This window comes from Hypanus sabinus, chromosome 3 (genome assembly GCF_030144855.1).
Source record: "Hypanus sabinus isolate sHypSab1 chromosome 3, sHypSab1.hap1, whole genome shotgun sequence".
Lineage (NCBI taxonomy): Eukaryota > Metazoa > Chordata > Chondrichthyes > Myliobatiformes > Dasyatidae > Hypanus > Hypanus sabinus.
Window position 1 is genome coordinate 70,502,824 of NC_082708.1, and position 19,191 is coordinate 70,522,014.

At 38.5% G+C, this 19,191-nt stretch overlaps 1 protein-coding gene across 1 annotated transcript in view; it reads left to right on the forward strand.

Annotated features, from left to right (window-relative positions):
* Positions 1–19,191, forward strand: part of LOC132390775 (centrosomal protein of 63 kDa-like) — an 81,671-nt gene that overhangs the window by 23,555 nt on the left and 38,925 nt on the right. Inside the window, exons 6-7 of the mRNA XM_059963324.1 lie at positions 1,382–1,453; positions 9,904–10,049. Coding sequence (XP_059819307.1) covers positions 1,382–1,453; positions 9,904–10,049 — 218 coding nt within the window. The remainder of the gene's footprint in view (positions 1–1,381; positions 1,454–9,903; positions 10,050–19,191) is intronic.

Here is a 19,191-nt window from a genome sequence, read left to right on the forward strand (position 1 = left end):
CACCGCCTCCAGCATCACCTCACTCGGACTGTAGCAGCAGGCAAGCCTGCTTGAGGCCTAGTCCTTGCTACAATTGAGACAGTGCTACTGCCTCATCACCTGTCTCACCACCAAACAAGGGAAACAGGCCTACCACATTTCACATCATCAATGTCCAAGCTGGTCTTGCAATCACAAGAAAAACATTCAAGACAGTCACTCACGGTTACACAGCAAGCTGCTTTTGCACACCATCTCCGATGTATTTGAGTAGCAGACAGCAGCAACATGGTCTGTACCCAGGTTAGCTCCTCCAAATCTTCTCAAGCCCATCCACTGGCATCACCTTTTCCCTAGCCGACCACTGGCTTCTCCTCTGACCCAAACCCTGGCTTCTCCTTCTCTGGCCTCCTCCTCCTGGCCGCCTGCCGGTTTCTCCTTCTACGGCCCCTCTGCTGCCTTCTCCTTCACTGTCCCCTGTGCTGGCTTCGCCTTCTCTGGCCCCACAGCCAGCTTCAGCTTCTCCCGCCATCTGCCAGCTGCACCTTCTCCTGCCTGTCCACCGGTTTCTCCTTCTCTGACCCGAGCGCCAGATTCTCCTTCCCTGACTTGTCCACCATCTCCTTTGAGATCGCAGCCGGTGGCTCTGACAGCCAACACACCATTGACAGCTGTAGACCTGCTGTACCTGTTGTTCCTGAAGTATAGTATAGTCTTATGATCATAACAAACACATTTTAAAAAGAAAAGTGTACATTTTATTGTCCCCAGAGAGGCCAAAGTGTACGAACATGTTGCCATCTTAAAGGAAGTATTTAGGTTATCTACCGGATGCATTTAGGTTCTCTAGGTGTGTTCCCTCACTTTGAACATAAACATACTTAATTTTAGTATAAAATATGTTTTTACATGAAATTATATTGTGATCGTCAGTGAAGCCAGTGGATCATTACTTGCCTGAAGAGTATCTCAGTAGCAACTCTTGCACATTATGGCATGGAATTATATAGAAGCAGACCATTCAGTCCAACCAATGGCTGCCAGCATTTACACTTCATTCAGTTCTTCTGTTTATGTAACAGCATCATAATAACCTTCATTTACTTCACCCTGGCATTCTTTGAATGCATCCATATGTTTAGGCCAATTTGCTGTGAGTGCAAGCTCCACCATTTTACCAGTTTCCAAGTGAAGTCTATATCTGCTGGATTCCATGCTTGATTTCTTGTTGACGTACTGATGTTCACTTGTTTTGCCCCAGTAGTGTGGGAAGAATACCAATCAGTGGTTCTGTATAACATGATGTGAATCATGTACTGCCACGTAAAGGTGCAAAAGTGAATAACTGGAACAATCATTTTGTTGTAGTTGTAACCGTGATTTGTTGCTTTCTGTTCTTCAGCTCGGTCAACTGCATAGTACCTATGAGAAGCTGCAAAACCATCAAGAAAAGAAAGCCAATGAGAAATATAAGGTAAAGCTTGCAGATGGACATGGCCACATTACCATAGCTTATATAGGAATGACTTGAGCAAGCTTAACTTTATAGATTAAAAAGGTGTTGGCCAACAGAACTGCAGTGATTTTTATTCTGCTTACTGTAGATGGTAACCATGTTACTTGAGTTCCTGTCACCCTCCTGTCAGCTTGAACCAGTCTGGCCATTCTCCTCTGATCTCTCTCATTACCAAAGTATTTTCACCCGCCACTCACTGGATTATTTTTGTTTTTTTTAAACTATTTTCTGTAAACTTTAGAGACTGGTGTGCATGAAAATCTCAGGAGATCAGAAGTTTCTGAGATACTAAAACCACCCCATCTGAGATCAAAATCATTCCATGGTCTAAATATCTTACATTGTATTTTTTCCCTTTCTGATGTTTGATCTAAACAACATCTGAAGCTCTTACCATGTCTGCATGCTTTTTTTCGCATTGCATTGTTGCCACATGTTTGGTGCTTAAATATTTGAATTAACAAGTGGATGTAACTAATAAAGTGGCCACTAAGTGTGTATCTACCAGGTGCTAAATTCAGCATGGCTCAAGTTATTATGCAGGCAACCATAATGTTTGTTTTTATTTCCATCCAATCTACTTTTATAACACATACTGAAAACAATATAAAATCTACATTAGATATATAGTTATTTCAATGGCTGGTATAATTACGGGATTACAATTATATAGTTTAATAGAAATGATCAATTTATGAAATGCATCCTGAAAAATGTATCTAAATGTAACCCTCAAGTTCTGTCAGCTGCGTAAGTCTGGGGAAGACAGTCTCTGGCCTTGCCAAACGTGTGAAATTGAGGTGCAAAACCTCCTGTTTGTGTGGATGCTGCATGATGTTTCACCCTGCCACACATCAGTACCACAAAATAACAGATAGTACACCATATGCAATTGAACAATTTAATTTATAATTCATAACTTGACTAAAGTGTCCGTAAAGTAAATCAAAAAGCAAAGGGCCCATTTTAATCAAACAGTCCAATATGCACAAGTTGGAGCTCACGGTTTCCCTTCTGCTGGTCCTCCATCGAGTTCCCCGGGTTTCATCGACTCCCAGCTCCACTCCAAGTCTACTCTGTTCAAGTGTCCATGACCTCTGTTTTCTGGCGTCTTCTCTCTCCATCTCCATCCGAATATAATGACCAAGATCACCTCTGTGTCAGGCACACAGCACAAAAACACACTCCCCTTATTGGACGGCTCACATTCCAAAGCACCCATTATCTCTAACCGTAAGCCAAACACTGCTTCTACAGAAAGACCATTACGTTAGCAGTAGAACCGTTCACAAGTGTTGCACAAAAACTGCATTTACTATTGTTCTTTTTAAGTAGGTATGTACTTATGTACAATACGTAAATAAACATTGAAGTGCTTCAGAATAGACTTTATTTCTCTTTTTTGAAAGTCCAGATCTTCTTTACCTTCAACTCTGAAGTAACATATGCATAGCTGACCATGGGAACAACATTAAGTTTCAAAGTTAAGGCCAACAAATTTTAGTGATTGTCTTTGTGTCTTGTTAAGACACAAAGCAAAACTAAATTGAATAGGGAAATGAGGTCACTGGAATTGAAGAAATAGAACAGTCTGGTAATTGGTATCTGAAGGAAGAAGACATTTTCCCTAATAGCATTACCAGTCATTATTGTAGTTTTAATTACATGTAGTAGTAATTTTTGAACGGGAAACTTGTGTTGTTGTATCATATAGATCCAAATTGTTGAGTAACATGTTTGGATCTCCTTTTAGTTTAAAATTATATGATGGTATACCAGGTGGTGTCAGGAAGTTCAAAAATCAATAGGACGATACACAACCTCATCAACGTTTGTCACACTGCTAACAGATTTATATTGTGCAGGTTGCCCTGGAAGCTTAGAAAGAAGATCTTCATTCAAGTACTGCACAACGTAATTTTTGGTGCTAGAATTCTTCCAATACACAACCATTGGTAACAGATGGTGTTGAGTGACATTTGGGAAAACAGCTTGCATCAGATCGTGAAGTGATATAACAGCTTGGGCCAAGTTTTCCATTGAAATTATTCCTTTAGAGTCTTTATGTTTAATTTCCCTATTTCTTAAGCTGAATAAAGTCAACACAAACTCCCTCACAGATGGATCACCTACCAGATATCTGATGCTTTAATGAGGGCGTTCACTTCATTTACTGTAGTACTGGAAGGGATTACCGGTAATGTTTAAGGAAAATCTCTATCTACCACTAAAGGAACACCTCCCAGTAATTTATCGTACTGTGTATGATTTGGCAAATTTGGCCTGATACATCAGTGCCTACTTCAATCCCACATAATTGGATTTACAAATTTTTAGAGTTTTTCTTCTGAGGTTCTCTGATCAATGATGAAGTCTCCATGTTTGTCATATTTAAAAGGAGTTGAAAAGATGAAGGTGATATTTTCTTTTCCCAGCACTGCCTGCAATCCTGGCCAATTGTGTTGAAGCAATGCCTAATGATGCCACAGACAAGGCAGTCGTATTTTGTCTTTGAACTTGAGCCACAAGTTGACCCAATAGGAAAGGATTTCTGTTCATTCCACCAGAAACGAAGAAAAATGATCCCTTTGTCTTGGTAAACAGTGTCTGTAATGGTATCTAAGGTATTTCTTTGGTATCACACTAAACGTAGCTTTCTAAATTCCAGAGAGTACAGACCTTGAGCCATCAGACATTCCTCATATGATAACATTTTCATTCCTGGAATCCTCCTTGTGAACCTCCTCTGAACCCTCTTCAATGCCAGCACATCTTTTCTTAGATGAGGAGCCCCAAACTGTCCACAGTACTCAGAGTGCAGCCCCACCAGTGCCTTATAAGGCCTCAGCATCACATCCCCGCTCTTGCTTTTGAGACTTGTTGAAATGAATTCTAACATTCCTCACCACAGACTCAACCTGCAAGTTAACCTTCAGGGTGTTCTGCACAAGGACTTCCAAGCCCCCTTGCTTCTCAGATTTTTGGATTTTCTCCCCATTTAGAAAATAGTCTGCACTTTTATTTCTCCTACCAAAGTGCATGACCATGCATTTTCCAACATTGTATTTCATTTGCCACTTTCTTGGCCATTCTCCTAATCTGAGTCTTTCTGCAGCCTACCTGTTTCCTCAACACTACCTGCCCCTCCACCAATCTTCATATCATCAACAAACCTGGCAACAAAGCCATCTATTCCATCATCTAAATCATTCACATAACAGCATAAAAAGAAGTGGTCCCAACACCGACCCCTGCGGAACACCACTCGTCACTGGCAGCCAACCAGAAAAGGATCCCACTTGCTGCCTCCTACCAATCCACCAATGCTCGAACCATGCCTGTAATACCTCTTAAAATGCCTCTTAACTTGGACCTATTAGAATGCATATAAAAATGTGCTGGCATTGGAGAGGGTTCAGAGGTAATTTATAAAAACGTTCCCAGGAAATATGAGGAATGTTTGAGATGGTTCTATGCCTGTGCTTGTTCAAATTTAGAAGAAAGAGGTTGATCTCATTAACGCCTAACGAATATTGAAAGACCTAGACAGAGTGGATGTGGAGGGCTTGTTGGTGGAAGACTCTAGGACTGGAGGGCACAGCCTCAGAATAGAAGAATGTACCTTTAGAACAGAGATGAGGAGTAATTTCTTTAGCCAGACAGATGGAATTCATTGCTATAGAAGGCTGTGAAGGACAAGTCATTGAGTATAATTAAAGCAGAGTTTGATACTTTCTTGATTTGTAGGAGCATCAGAAGTCAAGAGGAGAGGGCGGGAGAATTGTGTTGAGAGGGAAACATCAATCAGCCATGATGGAATAGTAGAACAGGCTCGTTGAGCTGAATGGCCTAATTCTGCTCCTGGAACTTATGGTCTCGATTATTTGGGAGCCAGTGCATAGCAGTAAATCCAATCACATTTATCCAATCAAAAATATTATATTGGAAGCGTTGTTAACATTTCCAAAGCAGCAAAATGCAATTTCTTCCTTCAGCTTTTCTTTGATCACTAGGTTGGAGATTTGCTCTTTCTTCTGCACTTCAAGCTTTTTGCTGCAGTCATCTTGCTCCAGTCCACCGAATGCAAATTAGATTTTTCCACTGCAGTTTGAGCCTCTTTTGCTGCAGCTTTGTCATAACCATTGCAGCCTTCCCCTTCCTTTATGGCAGCTTAAGCAACTTTATATTTTTTGTGTTTTAAGAAGTTTTATCAATATCAATAACAGTACAAAAATGGTGGTGTGCTAGAATGAACAATATTTATATTTTAACAATGTATAGATATCCTAGGTGATCTTTTCCATCAGAAGACTGAGGTGTCTTCTCTGCAGAGTGAAAAATTGCAGTGAGTGCCATCTCTTGAGCATTTTGGGCACAGTCAAGAGGATTTCCATTTATAGGTATACGCTAACCATTTGCAGTGAGCATTTAAAATAATATTTACCCATTAAAAGTATGTTCTAATAAATATGATTGCTAATTGATTTAGCCAATTCAAGAAAAAGCAGCCTGAACTTTAACCCCTTTCTTATTAGTTTTCAAGAGAGTTTTGGCATGCATAACTTAAAAAGAAATATTTTAGGCTGTGCCACTATCCATATATATTAGATTAAGCCTCTTTTTCTAGATTCTCAAGGCATAAATCTGACAATTTTCATTTGGAGAAATTTAAAAGTAGGTCTCATTTGGTGAATGGAATTCCTTCTATAGGGGTTTTAAGCAAACTGTGTGCATTCTGGAATTCAGAAGAATGAGGGGTGACCTCGTTGAAATCTATCAACTTTTGAAAGGCCTTGATAGCGTGGATGTGGAGAGGATTTTTCCTATGGTGGGAGAGTTCAAGACCAGAGGACACAGCCTCAGAACAGAGGGACATCATTTTAGAATAGAGCTGAGGAGGAATTTCTTTAGCCAGAGAGTGATGAATCTGTGGAATTCATTGCTACAGGTGGCAGTGGAGGCCAAGTCATTGGGTATATTTAAGGCAGTGGTTGATAAATTCTTGATTGGTCATGGCATGAAGGGATTCAGTGAAAGGGCAGGAGATTGGGGCTGAGAGGGAAAATGGATCAGCCATGAAGAATCAGAATCAGATTTAATATCAGCAGCATATGTCATGAAATGTGTTAACAGCAGCAGTACAATGAACTACATGATAAATAGACATAGAGGGGAAAAATCAGCATTACATCAAGTATATACTGCATATGTCTATTAAATTGTTAAGTAAAAATAAGTAGTGCAAAATAACAAGAATAAGAAAATAGTGAAGTAGTGTTCGTGGGTTCAATGTCCATTTAGAAACCAAATGGTAGAGAGGAAGAAGCTGTTCCTGAATCGCTAAGTATGTGCCTTCAGGCTTCTGTACCTCCTTCCCAACAGTAACAGTGTGAAGAGGGCATGTCCTGGGTGGTGGGGATCTTCAACGATGGATACAGCCTTACTAAGGCAATGAAATGTTGGAGTAGACTCCATGGGCCAAATTGCCTAATTCTGCTCGTATATTCCACTCATATTCTGACTCATTCCACCGAGATGTAGCACTGAGCGTCATAGGAAGTCATTCCTACTTGTGGCCATCAAACTTTACAACTCCTCCCTCAGAGTGTCAGACACCCTGAGCCAATAGGCTGGTCCTGGACTTATTTCCACTTGGCATGATTAACTTGTTATTACTTAATTATTTATGATTTTATATTGCTATATTTCTTCACTATTCTTGGTTGGTGCAGCTGTAACAAAATCCAATTTCCCTTGGGATCAATAAAGTATGTCTGTCTGTCTATATCTTATGGTCTTATATGCTTACACTAAACCTAACTTTTTATATTTTAGATTTTATTAGTTGTTCTGATACTGAATTGTGTGAAGAACACAGACATCCTGTTCATTACGTCTTTAGAATTGTAGTTTATATGATTCTTGCTCCATTACTTTTTTTATTACTTTGTCTTCCCTTATCAAGTTCTTGGTGCTTGTTTCTAAGTTCTGAAGTGATCCTAATCCTTGGGCTCGCAGTTCTTTTTGACAATAAAATAAACCGTTTCCTTTGATCGAATGCCATTTTAAATGTCTCTTACGAGCCAGTGCTGAGGTCCTTTTCCTTTTGAATTCTGTGCCTTAGAAGAGATCTATTTATTGTAAGCTACGTACCAATTATTTAACTATTAGCTGCTGGTTATTCACCGTTCTACATTTTAATGTTGTTTCCCAATCCATGATAGCCCGTTCCTTCCTCATACCTTTTGTAACCTGATTTGCTTAGATTTGGATTCTGAATGAATGAAACCACTTTCATATGATAGCAAATGCTATCATCTTTTGATTACACTTCTTTAAATGTCCCTTAATTATCAGATTTTTAATTTGAACATTGTCAATGTACAACAATAAAATAGGTTGTTCCATCATTGGTTCCTCAAAATACTCATACAGAAACCCAGCATTTGTATGTTCTATTAATTTTTCATCCACACCATTACTGCTAGACATTGATAAAATTTCTCATGATTGTTATATTATATTGTTATTGTCTACCTGCAGTTTCCTGAATTTTTTTTGGTGTAACTGGATGGGTAACTCCCATAACTGTTTTCCACTCAGCCCAAACGGATTATTCTTCTTGATTTTTGAGCTGAGGTAATTTCTGTATAGCCTTTATCACACCCTTCATTACCAAGACAACATCTCTTTTCCAATTTGTGCCTGTCTCTTCTGACTGTTTAGAATCCTGGAGTACTTAATTCCCAAATATGGTCACTTTGCAACCAGATCTGATTTTGATTTTTAAACTTGTGCCATCAATTTAGCTATCATGAATGCATTGTGTATTCAGATAGAGACTTCTGTCCTTTTATCATTTTACTGTAATTTACCATACCAACTTGTGCTACTAATCCAGATATGTTCCAGATCCCAATTTTGACCACTGCCCACAATCCAGACCTCGAGTCCCAACCCTTTGGTTATCCTTCTAAAATTCTCCCAGTCATGAGGCTTGTTATTGTTCCTCAGTTTCTGATGCTTCCTCGTTTCATCTAAACTTCCCCTTAAGCTCATCAGTCAGCAATGGCTGGATCACTTTTCCCGAGGACTTACATTTATTTCATTTTAAAATGGATATTTCTCAAAAATTATGAAATAGCATTTAAGTATTTGATTGACATTCAATGCAATTTATTAAGAAAATTAACAGTGAAAAAGTCACCCCCAGGTAAAAATAGCAAATTGTTAAAAGGCAAGTTTCAGTGAGATAAGAACAGATCTGGCCTGAGAAACTGGTATCAAAGCTTGGCAGGCAATTAACAATAGGAAATCTTTAAGGTGGAGATGTTTAAGCTAAATGTTATTTATGTTATCAGGAGAGAGAAGTTTGTGAAATTGTGAAAGTACTGTCTGGATGATCCAAAAGATTCTTGAGTTATACAAAACACATGTAAAGGCCACATCGATAACCCAAGTGACAACAAGCAGAGTACAGAAAATGCAGAAGCAAAGTGGAACAAAATAAGAGAACACATGAGAAAAGTACAGCAGGGATTTACTGGTGTAATTTTTTGAGTGAAGTAGATAATTTTGTTTCTTTTTCTAACTATATACAATTAGGTATTTTAGAAAAAATAGCTTGAGACAAAATACTAATATAACATATCCTTATTGCAGTGTTATTTTTTCCCTAAAGTTTTTTAGACACTGATTATATATTCTTCCAAAAAGACGCAAGACCTGTTTTTAGTTTTCATTTATAAGCCAGGTTTGTGTTTTCCATTGGATGTAGACATGCAATGCATTTGGGCTAGAACCACTAAAAATTGCCAACATTTCTCAGTGTTTACTCATAAGTACGGATTTCTTTTACTAAATGCAAAAGTCCCAGACCTGCTACCTAATCTTTGCTTTTGAATACCCCATATTTCCTTTAATGCTGTCCTAATGGAGCCCAATAGCCCAGGATAAAGCAACTGCAATTGTTTAGTGGTTGCCTGCTGAAGTCAGTGAGTCCATTCATTCATTCATAAGGTTAGTGTATAATAATTTACATATTTTTAAGAATTGAATTTGATTTCATATTTTAATTGTTTACTTAGCTGGCCCACTGCTTTGCCAATTGTCAGTTTTATGTTGGCCTTTTCTTGGGGTATTTGATCTGGTTACTGTCACATTGCCCTCCTACCTATAATTTTGATGGCACAATGCACAGAAGACTCTATGCAAACCCTTGCCATGTTGAATCAGAGTAGCTGATTCAAAATGGCAAAAAGCTTTCAGTAAGTGTGGGAAATTGCATGGTTCAGAGGTCTGTGACTGAGAGAAACCTTTTAAATTATTGCAAATGATCAATTTTGAAGACTCTTGATCTTATAGCACAGTAAGGTGGTCTAATTCAATTATTGATATTATGTGTCTAGAAAATGGAGTTAAAACTTTTAGACCTCCAGACTGAATTGCAATCACGAGATGATCTACTGCAAGTAAACCACTTGGAGCAGAAACAGCTACGGAAGGAGCTAGCCAGAGTCAGACAATCCGTAATGCAAAAAGATGATGTCCCTAGGTAAGTTTGCAGAAGCTGAAAAATAGCTACAGTGCATATTCTACAAACTGATTTTAAAATTACACTTGTATGCAAGTTGTTTAGATTAGATACTGGGAAAAAACTGGAATATATTTTCAAAAAGTAAAGCAAAACTTTGCTCTGCTATATCATCAACTCTACAAAAGATTGGCACTGATTTCTGATAGATATTCTTTCCACCTAATCAGTGAAATATAAAGAAAGAGGCAGTGCATTGGCTAGTAAGTTCTAACCAACGTTAAGATTGCTTCTCATGATTTGCAACCTACCTTTGACCTTCAGTGAAGCTTACCATGGACCATGTAAAGAATGACAATGGCAGTCAAAAGCCAAAGACTATTCAGACCAAAAATTTATTTGCTTTGCAATACAGTGCAAATATCTTAGCCCATGTAAATAAAAGTTCCGTAAAGCGAAGTTGTTTTAAAAAATAATGAATTCAAAGGTTTCTAAATATCAAAAATTACTATAAAGGGCAGTAGACAGTATGAAACAGAATCAAATCAATATTTGGTGTGACCACCCTTTGCCTTTAAAAGTACATTAATTCTGTTAGGTGCTCTGTCATGCAGTTTTATGAAAAATGAGCTGGCAGGTTGATCCAAGCATCTTGGTAAATTTGCTACAGTTCTTCTGCAGACTTTGGCTGACTCACTTGCTTCTGCCTCTCCAGCTAATCCCAGACAGTCTTGATGGGATTGAGATCAGGTCTCTGTGAAGGCCATACCATCGAAAACCATATAAAAGATCTAGCATGCCTAAGACTTTTGCACAGTACTGTATTTGCCATTCTATGTATATTTCCATTATACTTGTAAGATAGAGCATCAGCTTTATCCACGGAGAAACACTTCTGTCAAATTAATTTCTTCTTAGCGATCTCTTACATTATTGAAGAAATAATTTTATATTATGTTTCGCGCTCACTGTGTTGTCTGTATTTGTTTGTTACTTTTCATTTTATTTAGAATGTATAGTTGAATCACTATTTCCCATCTGAGTGTTCCCTCTATTAAAAAGGTGAGCAGAACTGATGACATTTGAGTTTTTGGCTATGGAATGGAAGTTGCCCTCAGCCTCTTTGCTGGATCAGTCGATCTCCCTTCAGCTTCAGGCACCATTAATACACCTGTACAACATAGAACGTAGTGCAGGGCAGCACAGGAACAGACACCTGGGCCCACAAAGTTGTGCTGAAACAATTAAATTAGTATTCAAACGTTTAAATAAACTCTTCCACCTGCACAATGTCCATGTCCTTCTATGCCTATCTAATTGCCTCATAAAAGTCTCATAAATGTCTCGTTCCACCAAATTCCAGGCATCCACCACTCTCTTTGTGAAGAAGTATATCAATATGCTCAGCACTGATCTTTCTGTCCTCCACGTCCTTCTCCCACATCCTCCACATCAAGCAAATATTCCCCCTTTATCCTTGAGTGTTTCTACCCCCTCCCTAGTTTCCTCTTGCTCTTGATGTGTGTATAGAATGTCTTGGGATTCTCTTTAATCCTACTTGCAAAGGACTTTTCATGGTCCCTGTAGTTTTCCTCATTCCCATCTTGAGTCCTTTTCTGACTTCTTTGTAGTCCCTATGGGCTTTGTTTGATTCCAGCTTCCTAAGCTTTACATACTTCACCTTCTTGACTAAGTTCATCAACTCTCTCAGTTCCCTTGCCATCCTTGTGCTTCCTTTTGACTGGAACATACAGTACCTGCCCTGCACCCTGTTCAGTCAGTCTTTAAACTCCTTCCTCATATCAGATGTAGACTTGCCCAAAAACAGCCATTCCAAATTAACTGACCCTGTCTAATGCTCTCGTAATTTGCCCTGCTCCAATGTAATACTCTTCCCCCAAGGTCCATATTTATCTTTATCTATAGCTATCTTAAAACTTAAGGATTTGTGGTCACTGAAAGGTTGGCCATCTGGCTAGGTTCATTGTCCCACACCAGGACCAGTACAGCCCCTCGGGGCTGAAAAATGGCAGGGAAACTTCATGCAAGTAAGTGTAAGGTGCTGTACTATCAGAGGACAAAACAGGGTAAGACTTGAATAGTGACTGGTGAGCTCTTAGCCGTGTCAAAGAACAAAGGGACCTGGCAATATAGACCTATAATTCTTTGAAAGTGGCATAACAGGTAGATAGAATTGTAGAAAGAGCTTTTGGCACATTGGCTTTCATAAATCAGGGTCCTGAGTACACTGAGTACAGGAAATGGATGTTATGTTGAAATTATACAAGACATTGGTGAGGCCGAATTTGGAGTTCTATGTGCAATTCTGGTTACCTACATACATGCAGGAAACGTATCAATAAGCTTGATATCAATTCCTTTTCCAACTTTCACCTCCCAGCTTCTCATTTAACCCCCTTCTCCCACCCACCTCCCTTCCCCCTCATGTGTGTTTACCTGCCAGCTTGTCCTTCCTTCCCATTCCTCCACCTTCTTATTTTGGCTTCTTCCCCCTTTCTTTCCAGTCCCGATGAAGGGTCTCAGCCTGAAATGTCGATTGTTTATTTCTCTCCGTAGATGCTGCCTGACCTGCTGAGTTCCTCCAGCATTTTGTATGTGTTACTCGAAGAGTTTGAAATAGTGCAGAGAAGTTTTACAAGGATGTTGCTGGGTCATGAGGATCTGAGCTATAGGAAAAGATTGAATAGGTTAGGACTTTATTCCTTGGAACTTTGGAGAATTGGGAGAAATTTTATAGAGGTATATAAAATTACGAGGAGTATAGATAAACATGCAGGTACTTTTTTCCCTTCAGGCTGGGTGGGATTACAATGAGGGGTCATAGGTTTAAAATGAAAGATAAAATATTTAAGGGTAATCTGAAGGAAAAACTCTTTATTTAGAGAGTGGTGTGAGTGTGGAATTGTGAAATGTTGTCTCGGTTGTAAACAGTTAAGAGACGTTTGGAATGGGTAAACATGGGAGAGGATATGGTGCGGGTACGGGCAGAAGATCAGCTAGGCATGGACTAGATAGGCCAAATGGCCTGTTGCTGTGCTGCAATAGTCTGTGACTCTATATCGGTATTTGTTCCTTATTGTTCTATTCGCTCTCTGGGTTAAATAAACTTTGTAAACATTGCTTCCCACTGAACAGATCCAGCTACTACATATTTAAAGTAATGGGTGGTTGTATGATTCCAAAGGTGCTCTGTATCTTGCAGTGTAGTTTATGGCCATAACTTTAAGTAATAAATGCCGTCCTACTTTTTTTTTGGCATTTAATTGGTGATTTAACTCTCACAGGGCCTTATTAACGGTATTATAAGCATGGCACTTGATGTCTATTTAATAGTTCTGTGACTAGACAGGTTATTAGATTATTGAAGTAGAATAGAAGTAGGATGATCAGCAAATTTTAATTTAGCTTGCTGTGCTTAAAAGGATAGAGTGGGGAGTCTGAAAGCATCTGTGTATAAGATAAGAAATACTTGGAGATATTAATAATTTTTTGGATAATTTGAGATGAGCTTTACATCAAGAAAGAAAAAAGATTTGAGAGCAAAGTTTATAGAGCCATTCCTGTTCAGCCAAAATTACTGTTGCTTAACTAATTCAAATGAAAGAATATAAATTAAATATGATTTTATTGAAACGAGGAGGCTAATCTAGAGCTATTTAAAGTGGTAAGTGACATAGTTAGTAGATCTGCTGCCTCACAATGTCAGACCCAGACTCCATCTTAATTATGGTGTTGGTTACAAAGGCTTTCTCTGGGTGTTCTGGTTTCCTCTACATCTCAAAAGTTTTTAGGGTAACTGCACAGTTTGGGAGATAATTACCCTTAGTGTGTAGGTGAGTGGTGGATTCTGAGATAGACTGATGAGAATATGGGGAAAGTTAAAACATGGGATCAATGTAGGACCCACATAAATGAATTGTAATGGTTGGATATTATCAGCCAGACTCGGTGAAGCAAAGGGCATCTTTCTGTGCTATGTGTCTATGTTTCTGAAGAACTTCACAAGTTGAAACTGGCCCTCTCGACACATTACTGCTAAGTATGTGCATGGGAGCGGTTTGCAGGTATCCAAACCAGAAGAAAAATCAACACTGAATAATTATCTGGGCACTATTAAATATTTTCTGCTTGGAATGTTTCCATTTGGCACCCAGAACAGGACAAATGGTCAATGTGTGCATCTCCAGTGGAACAAACTGTGAAAATTCTAACAACTAGTATTTATTTTGCAGCTACCAACTGTGACAATATGACTGATATTTCTGGAAAATGAGAAATACCTTTCAGAATTATGTTCCTTTGAAAAATATGAACCATTTTTACATTATTAAAAAGGAATTTTAACATTCCTGCAGTCCGTTTGAGTATATGCAGGCTCTTCTAGTTGCAGGAACAACTTATTAACTAAATGTTTATATTAACTAAATGTGAGCATCATAGGAAGTCATTCCTGCCTGTGACCATCAAACTTTACAACTCCTCCCTCAGAGTGTCAGACACCCTGAGCCAATAGGCTGGTCCTGGACTTATTTCCACTTGGCATAACTTACTTATTATTATTTAATTATTTATGGTTTTATATTGCTATATTTCTACACTGTTCTTGGTTGGTGCGACTGTAACGAAATCCAATTTCCCTTGGGATCAATAAAGTATGTCTGTCTGTATGTTTTGCCAATTATCATTTCTGCAGACAATTGTGTCCATGGTTTCCTTCGCTTTTCTATTTTACTAGAAGATAGTAAAAGTTTCTATACTTTAATGATTTTTGATACATTTCCATCTATGTTATGATTAAATAATTACCACTTGTTGGGTATTCGTTATGGCACACAGCATAACTGGTCCTTCTATGAGTTGGCCTCTATAGCACGTTGTTCAACTGCATGAGTGACTACAGGTTCAAACTTATGTTTGACTCTGTGTTCATTCAATAACTACAAATGTCAATGAGGAACAAAATCTTCCTTCTCCTGCCGAATGATATAAACATCCTTTGTAGTGACAGTACTCACAGGCCAGGTGAAGTCAAATGTGAGTTACATTTAATGATTAAGTGTTAAGTTTTGTAACTCCAAAACATAAAAACTAATTGAAAGGGACCGAGAGATGTGAGACTTAGGTTGTTTCACTTTAAGGGAAGCAAGAGTGTATTACATGGTGGCGAAGGTTTGCAAAGATATCCTCAATCCTGCATAGAGGATATTGATCTACTTTCAGTACTGGGTTGATGACGACCTTAAAATCACCACAGATCTTCACAAACCCATTCTTCTTGGCTACTGGGAGCACAGGCATTATCCATGGTATCTACTCAAACTTGGAAAGAATTCCTTCTGCATCCATGTAATCCAGCTCACTGGCTACCTTAATACGGATGGTATAAGGAATCAGACAAACTTTGTAAAACTTGGGTGTGGCACTTTAATTTAACCCATTTTTACCCTTGATATGTGTGAGTTTTCTAATACCAACTTTGAACACTGCTGTGGCATCATCCAATACCTTTCTTTATTTGTTTTCAGCTGACTCATTTGCAGGGGATGTAGCATGTGAGCCGTTGCCATCATGTTAATGCAATTTGTTTGGCCAGGCAGGCCTCCATGTAGTCGCTGCAATTTTGTTTGCACCCACTCTCATTGCTCACTGTAACTGAATTGTGTCCCTGTCAGCTCTTTGTATCAACGCAGCTATTTCAACTGCTCTTCTAAGTGCAAGTTGGGAACAGTTTCTGAATGCTTTCTTGTAAGATTCCACAAACTAAATGATCTCTCAGTGTATCATAAAGGCCAATACCGAATAGACAATGCCTGGACAATCTCTTCAATTTAGCCACATATGCTGAAATGGACTCCCCTTCCATTTGATTCTGCTTATGGAACCTAAAGCATTCTGCAGTCAACTATGACTTTGGTTCTAAATGTTCCTGCACTACTTTCATGATATCAGTAAAACTCTTTTCAGCTGGTTTGGTTGGAGCAGTCAAACTTCTAAGTAAACTGTATGCCTTTAAATCCAATACACTCAGTAAAATTGACACTTCCTTCTCATTTACTTTAAATTACTGCTCAATCCATTCAGTATATATATTCCAGTTATTGAATGTATCTATCTCTCTGATGTAACCAGCCATATCTGCTTGAGTTCTTTTAAATTTATGATTATTATCATCAGGTACTCACTCTTTAGGAACTTGTCTTTATAAATTTGTTTTTTTCCTACCTTTCTTTAAGCTCAAATATCTCACATCACTTCAAAAGGTATGTAGTCATCTTGAGTATGCAACTCTCCTCCCTGTCCTCCCGACCTATGGTAGTCTGTGGTTCGCACATTGACTTCAGTAGTCATTTTCAGAACCAACAAAACTACAGTGGAACTAATTCACCCTCAGTTCTGAGGACTTCTTTAAAGGAAGAAGAGACACAACAGACAACAGGGATTTGCCCATGACAGCAAGACAGCAGCACACAGAGTGACTGCTCTGGAGGAGGGGGTAGGCTGTAGGAGAGAAAAGCTGAGCCCTTAAGTTTATTGGGTGGGACGTAAAGATATTGGTCAGTGTGATTCGCCTCATGAGGTTTGCCTCTGTAGCAGGAGACTCACCTGGACAGCCATTTAAAGAGCCAGGCAAGAAGATACTTGTGTTCTTTTCTCTAGAAAAACACCCCAAAAGCAATGGAGGAAAAATGACAAACATGAGAAAATCTGCAGATGCTGGAAATCCAAGCAACACACACAAATTCTGGAGGAACTCAGCAGGAAAAGTGTTGCCTTCACTTGATATATGAACATGAGCTGTACATCATTAAAAACCACATCACTGAATACCTGCGGCATTCGTAAGGTGTGGGAAGTGTCTCCAGTGAGGTTAGCTGCCTTCTAAAGTCTCCCGACAAAAACTGAGTATATGTTTGAATGGTGCTGAAATAGAAAATGTGGGAGTTTGTAGATCAAGTTTTGTCTGTGACTGGCAGACACTTCTGCTGGAAAACAGTGTTGGATAACATATCACTTGCTGTGTGTATGATATTGGGAAGATGACTAGTGCATTGGAATTGATCCTGTCCTGTTCAATATCACTTATAAAGTGTGTTGCGTTTCTCTCTCTTGGCAATGATATCAGCAGTTCTACACACTCCCCTGCTCCTATTAAGCCGCAGTAGAGTTCATGGAGGATAGCCGCAACTTTCCATGTGCATTTATCCTGCAAAGTTGGGCATTTCTCTTTTTCATAGACAGCAAGTGTATCATGAAATCAGTTCAATCTCTGCATAATTCAAGAATATTTTTTTCTGAAACTAGTAATTTTTAACATTGAAATTATATAAAAATGGTCCTTGTTTTATTTCATTTGAATTGATTGACTTGAGTCAGCAGTCAATATATAAGCACAAAAAAGTTTAAATTAAGTTTAAGGGAAGATCAAAACAGAACTAAACTTGGAAGCACTTAGTCGATGAAGCACCATTGTGAGGTCAATATGAGTTCACATTTTGGGTTGGGACTTGTAACCAAACAAGAGGTCAAAATTCAATAGGTTCTATTTTCATACATACATTTTAGTTAGCAACTGCTCAAATAGCACAGAGCTGCTTGTGCACAAATTTTAGATCCAACACTCTTTAATGAATTAATGTTAAACTAAAATGTCCACAGAATAATTCAGATATTATTATTGCTCAGAACAGCAATAAAAATGTTTGTATAAGCAGGTTCAAAACTTTTTTCACTTATCAAGATCTTGAAGGAAGGGGCCATGCAAAGGTCTAACAGTCAAATAAGAATGTCATAGCTCCTGCACTCACAATTGTTGGAAGTCCTTCATTTGTCCTTGTATATAATTTGCTCCCTATACACCAAGTCATTAAGCCTGCTTTATAATCCAGTCCAACAACCTTTAGAGTCAAGATTTGCAGAGGCCTAGGTTTTGAAACTTGTTGATTAGTACTGTGGTGATGATGGTGTTCAATAGTGAGCTGTGAACAGCAGCCTGCTATGGGTGTTGCTGTTACTTAGATGGTCCCAGGCTTAGTGAAGAACCAGTGAGATTTCATCCACTCTAGACTGTTGTGGCAGTAGGCAAATAGTAGTGGGTCGAGGTCCTTGCACTTCACCACAGTATGGTAGATATGAGTGTACCGAGCAATAGTCATTGAGGCAGCTCACCCTGGTTTACTTGGGCACCAGTATGATTGAAGTCATTTTGAAGCAGATGGGACCTCCAACTACAGCGGTGTCCTCCAACACACCGGCCAATTGGTCAGCACAGGTTTTTAGTACCTTGTCAATGATGCCATCGAGCCTGATACCTTGTGAGGGTTTATTTTCTCGAATGATGCTCTTGAATGACGTCTGCTTCCATGATGGAGATCACGGGGTTACCAGATGCTGTGCACATTTGTTGGTAATGGGATGACTGACTATCAGTGATCTGTGTTAATTATTAATTGGGTAGTAACATATAAAATATTGGGCTTCTTAATAATTTCATTAGAAGCATATATTTAAAAATGTAATTTTTAATCATTCAAAGAAAACTTGATCCTTGTCTGCTAACTTATTTTGGGTGATAAATGTTCAAATTGATGAGAAATGGGAATCCTTACTGTAGCTGAGGAAATTTCAGTTTTCCTATTTGCTTTGTTGTTATGTTTATGTACAGTACATCTTTTGCAACAGACAGAACTCTGCATGGTTTAATGGAGCAGAATAGACATAACATTCATTTGATAATGTTATAATCATACATCATTTCCTGACTCCTCAGCTGAGAAAAAAAACATATTAAAATACAATTAGGCAATGAATTGCAGTCTTGACAAGATTTTATCCAGAGGACCTGTTGTATGCAAATCCAAAACCTATTATTTTTTTGAGTAGCAATTCGTTTAATTCTCACTTGTGTCATTACTAATCTGAATTTTGCATAATTTATAATTTTACATTAGTCCTTTAGGTATGACTATAAAGTATTGTAAATAATGGAATTATGTTATACTTGATAAATGAAACCATGCAATGCCATGATTTGCAAAAATGAAGATCTTTTGTTTAATTAAGGTATTTCAGAAAGCTTCATTTGAAATACCTGGAATGAAGGGTGTGTTAAATGAGGAAAGTTTAAGTAGATGGGGACTAAACT